We start from the raw sequence: 5,168 nt of genomic DNA on the forward strand, positions 1-5,168 counted from the left end.
CCCCAACCCACCCGGGACACATCCCAGACCCCCCTCAACCCACCCGGGACACATCCCAGACCTCCCCCCAACCCACCCGGGACACATCCCAGATCCACCCTCCAACCCCCCCGGGACTCATCCAGGGGCAGGACGGAAGCGTCGGAAGCTGCCGGTGGCCGATACGCGGCCGCCGCTCACCATCTGCCGCAGGGCCTTGGAGTCCTTGGCGCGGGCGAAGGCGCGCTCGGGCGCCCAGCGCGGCGCCAGCCCCTCGGCCGAGTTGGCGCGCGCCCGCTGCAGCTTCGCCAGGATGGCCTTCTCCTCCTTCTGCAAGGCGGGGGACGCACGGCCGTGAGCCGGGCGTGGGGGGCACGCGGCGCCCCCGGCGCGCCCGCCCCGCGCACCCGCTTCTGGCTGCAGCCCACGATGAGGAAGGTCTCGATGTTGTGCTCCTTGAGGTAGGCGTTGCGCTCGCCGCCGTGGCCCGGCTCCACCTCGTAGTCGCCGTTGAGGTACTGCAGCGTGGCCCACGTGATGTGGATGCGCCTGCGGGCGGAGGCGGGGATGGCGCTGAGCCCCCCGAGCCCGGCCCGCGCGGCCCCCTTCCCCGGGCGCCCTCTTACCCGGCCTTGCCGCCCGCTTCCATGTGGTTGGCCAAGGTCACGTCGTTGGACCACACGTCGAACTGCCACTTGCGCAGCCCCAGCACGCCGCAGTGCACCCGCCCGCTGTGGATGCCCACACGCATGTTCACGTTCACCCCCGTCACCTCGCGCACCAGCCTGCGGAGGGGCACGGGCACCGCGTCACCCTGCCGGCCGCGGCGCCCACGGGGTGGGCATGGCCTCACCTAGGCCATGCACAACCCAACTGGGACCATGCACAACCCAACCGGGGCCATGCAGGGGCACCCGGGATGGGTATGTCTTCACCTCGGCCATGCTCAACCCAACCGGGGCCATGCACAACCCAACCACTGCCATGCACAACCCAACCAGTGCCATGCATGGGCACCCAGAATGGATATGCCCTCACCTGGGCTATGTACAACCCAACCGGGACCATGCACAACCCAACCGGGACCATGCATGGGCACCTGGAATGGATATGCCCTCACCTGGGCCATGCACAACCCAACTGGGGCCATGCATGGGCACCTGGGATGAGTGTGTCCTCACTTGGGTCATGTACAACCCAACCAGGACCACGCACAACCCAGCTGGAACCATGCATGGGCACTCGGGATGGGTATGTACTCACCTCGGCCATGTACAACCCAACTGGGACCATGCACAACCCAACCGGTGCCATGCACTACCCAACCGGTGCCATGCATGGGCACCCAGAATGGATATGCCCTCACCTGGGCTATGTACAACCCAACCGGGGCCATGCACAACCCAACCGGGGCCATGAATGGGCACCTGGCATGGATATGCCCTCACCTGGGCTATGTACAACCCAACCAGGGCCATGCACAACCCAACCGGGGCCATGCATGGGCACCTGGAATGCCCATATGGATATGCCCTCACCTGGGCTACGTACAACCCAACCAGGGCCATGCATTGGCACTTGGGATGGGTATGTCCTCCCCTGCACTACACGCAACCCAACTAGGGCCATGCACAACCCAACCAGGGCCATGCACCACCCTACTAGGGCCATGCATGGGCACTGGAGACATGCACAACCCAACCAGGGCCAAGCACAGCACATGCACGGGCATCAGAGACATGCACAACCCAATCCAACTGGGGCCATGCACAACCCAACTGGGGCCACGCATGGGCACCTAGGATGGCTCTGTCCTCACCGGGGCCATGTACAACTCAACTGGGGTCATGCATGGACATTATAGATGCATACAACCCAACCAGGGCCATGCACAACCCAACCAGGACCACGCATGGGTACCCGGGATGGGCACATCCTCATTGGGGTCATGCACAACCCAACGCGACCCAACCAGCTCCACGCACCAGGAACATGCACAACCCAACCGCCGTTGCGCCAGTGCCGGGAACGCGCACAACCCAACCGGGGCGGTGCCCCACTCACGAGATGGCCTCGATCATGTCCACCCCCATCTCCACGCAGCAGTGTGCGTGGTCCCCGCGCGCCTCCGGCAGCCCCGACACACAGTAGTAGCAGTCGCCCAGGATCTTGATGCGCAGGCAGTGGTTCTCCTGCACGGTGGGGACAGGCGGATAGACGGGAAGGTCCAAGGGGGCCACCGGGGCCACCCCATGGCCACGTGCTCACCGCCGCCAGCTTGTCAAAGCGCGCAAAGAGCTCGTTGAGCGTCATGACGAGCTCCTGCGCCGTGCACTGCGACGCCAGGCTGGTGAAGCCCTCGATGTCCGCGAAGAGGATGCTGTGAGCACGGAGAGCGCGGGATGGACGGGGACATCACCCTTAGCCCGTCCCCTCCACCAGACAGACCCCCCTCCACCCGCCCTACCTGACGTTGTCGTGCTTCTGGATGTAGATCTTGTGGAACATCATGTCCTCCTTCTTGGTGTTGATGTCCTCCTTCATCTCCATGGCCACGTGCTGGGGCAGCACGGAGAGCAGCAGGCGCTCCTGCGCGCCGGCCGCCCCGTGAGCGGCGGTGCCGCAAGCCGGGGGTCCCGGCGGGGCGGGGGGTCCCCGGGGGGCCGCTCACCTGCTGCCGGTTCTCCCGCTGCAGGTGCAGGCGCGCCTGGATGTAGCCGCGCGTCTCCTGGAAGGCCTGGCGCTGCGACACCTCGGCCGGGTAGTGCGTGCACACGCCCAGCACGTTGGTGCACAGGAAGATGAGGGCGTTGGCGCCCAGCTGCGGGCGGACGGGGGGGTCAGCACCGCATGGACCCCCCCCCTCACCGGGCACTGCAGCCACCCGCCGGACACGGGAGCGGGAAGGGGGGGAACCCGGGGGGACAAAGGGACATGAGGGATCACATGGGCTTGGGAGAGGGGGACGTGTAGGGATTCAAGTAAGGAGAAGTGGGCATTAAGGGGACAAGGGGGCCTGGGACAGGGCGGGACGTGGAGACTAAGGGCAAGGAGACCTAGGGACCATGGGGACGTAAAGGAGACACGAGTACCTGGGACAGGGGGACGTAGGGACCATGGCAGGGAGCCATGGGGACATAAGGAGACCTAGGGAGCTGGAGCCGGAGGACGAGGGGGGCGTGGGGCAGCAGGGCGCTGTGGGGCACAGGCACCCGGGCAGGACAGGGGGGCACTGGGGCCACGGGAGCGAGGGGTGGGCGCCCCGGGCCGGGCCCTGGGCAGCGGAGGAAGCCCGGGGAGGGCCGGGAAGCGGCGCCCGCGGCTGCGGTTTCCCCTCCGCGTCCCCATCCCTCGGGAGCGGGGCCAGGGCTATTAATAGGCAGCTCCCAGTGCCAGGCCCCCCCCGTGCCGCCGGGTCGGGCGCATCCTGCGGCTCCCGCCGCCCGGCCGGGCCGAGGGTGCCCGGCGGGCGGCACGTGGCCCCGCGCCGCCGCCCGGGCCGAGGGTGCCACCGGGGCCACGCAATGCGGCTCCGGAGCGGCCCCGGGGTCCTGCTCGCGCGTGGGCATCGCCGCGCGCCCGGGCTCGGCGCCCGCGCGGCACGGGGTCCCGGCCCCCCTGCGCGGGCGGGGGCTTCCGCAGCCCCACAACGGGGGCTTTGTGGGCGCCCCCGCAGCGGCCACAATGCAGGGCTTGTGCGCGGCCCCCGGCGAGGAGGGGTCCTGACCCCCCGGCCGGGCCCGCGGGACCCCCCCTTCCACCAGCACCCGGGCGGAGGAGGAGAAGCAGGGAGCCCGGAGCCCTTCCGGCTCCAGAAGTTTCCAGAGGCCAATAAATAAATAAATAAACAAAAAGCAGAGAGTAAAAGAGAAAGAGGAAAAGAAAAAAGAAGTGCAGAAAAGGGAATTTTGCAAATTCCACCATTGCTGACCCCGGCGGGGCCGGGTCCCTACCTGCTTCCAGACGAAGGGGTCGGCGGCGTTGCGGTGCCAGGAGATGCCAAGGTGCAGGGCGGAGAGCAGCGCGCCGGCCAGCACGGCCGCCCGCATGCGCACGGGCAGCAGCGTGTAGGCGATGAAGATGAAGAAGACGCTGGCCCAGACGCCCTCGGCGGCGCTGCGGGGCGCCGCGGCCAGCGCGCCCACGGCCTGCACGGCGCCCAGCAGCGCCAGCACCCCGTAGCTCACGAGCCCCATGTAGTCCTGCGGGAAGGCGCTGCGGCTGCACAGCACGAGCAGCAGCAGGAAGAGCCCCGTGGCGCCGGCGAGCACGGCGGCGGCGGGCACGGGCGGCGAGCCGGGCGCGCACTGGAAGACCAGCAGCACGGCGCACACCAGCACCAGCACCCCCATGAGCACCGTGAGGCTGCTCTGGTTCATCTGGAAGAAGTAGCGCTGGTAGAGGCGCTCCAGCTTGGCCGACTGGAAGCGCTTGGAGCGGAAGACCTGCAGCACCCGCCGGCGGCACTCGCCCGCCGACAGCCGCCGCGACGCCTCCTTGGGCGCCTTGGCCTCGCCGCCCTCCGTGCCCGGCTCGGCCGGCCGTGCCGGGGGCTCCGCGCCCTTCTTGCCGTAATGGTCCTCCTGCCAGGTGCAGCGCGGCCCCGCGGGCCGCTCCATGTCAGGGTCCTGCAGGCAGCTCACGTAGCGGGTGCCGCAGAGGGCGGCGCGCGGGCGCTGCTGCCCCTTCTTGCCGTTGCGCTCGCCCCATGCCGTCTTGCGCTCGTCCACCTTGGGCACCAGGATGCCGCTGAACCACGACATGCTGTGGGCAGGGGGCAAGCGGGGGCTCAGCGCGCGGGCCACTGCTTTGGGGCCTGTCTCCGAAGCATCGCCCGCCCTGCAGGGTGCAGACCCCAAAGGTGCCCCCCAACAAGGCTCTGTATGGGGCAGCCCCTGCCTGCACCACAGACCCCAGCCCCACGGCCCTGCCCTCCCCGCGCCAGCCCCACGGAGGTGACACCCAGTTCCCGGTGGGGAGGACAGGGGACACCCAACAGCGGCAGCCGCTCCGAGCGGATCCGCGGCCTCCGGCGCCGAGGCTTGAGCAACCTCCGGCTTCGCAGCTCTGTTTGTCTTGAACGGCGGCCAAGGGGCTCCGCCGCGGGCCCCGGGGGCACCGGGCGGGACGTGGCAGCCACGCGGGGCGCCCGGGGCACCGGAGCCTCCCGGGGCCCGGCCCGGCCCCGC

General features: G+C 69.3%; 1 protein-coding gene across 1 annotated transcript in view; it reads right to left on the reverse strand.

Moving 5' to 3' along the window:
- The window catches only part of ADCY6 (adenylate cyclase 6), a 10,596-nt gene extending 5,854 nt beyond the window's left edge, over positions 1–4,742 (reverse strand). The window contains exons 1-8 of the mRNA XM_026042815.1: positions 3,933–4,742; positions 2,651–2,800; positions 2,447–2,568; positions 2,248–2,359; positions 2,044–2,171; positions 606–764; positions 387–528; positions 188–309 (exon numbers count right to left, since the gene is read on the reverse strand). Coding sequence (XP_025898600.1) covers positions 188–309; positions 387–528; positions 606–764; positions 2,044–2,171; positions 2,248–2,359; positions 2,447–2,568; positions 2,651–2,800; positions 3,933–4,742 — 1,745 coding nt within the window. The remainder of the gene's footprint in view (positions 1–187; positions 310–386; positions 529–605; positions 765–2,043; positions 2,172–2,247; positions 2,360–2,446; positions 2,569–2,650; positions 2,801–3,932) is intronic.
- Positions 4,743–5,168: the final 426 nt, after the last annotated feature.

Source organism: Nothoprocta perdicaria, unplaced genomic scaffold (assembly GCF_003342845.1).
Source record: "Nothoprocta perdicaria isolate Ctin4 unplaced genomic scaffold, notPer1 scaffold_314, whole genome shotgun sequence".
NCBI classification, from domain to species: Eukaryota; Metazoa; Chordata; class Aves; order Tinamiformes; family Tinamidae; genus Nothoprocta; species Nothoprocta perdicaria.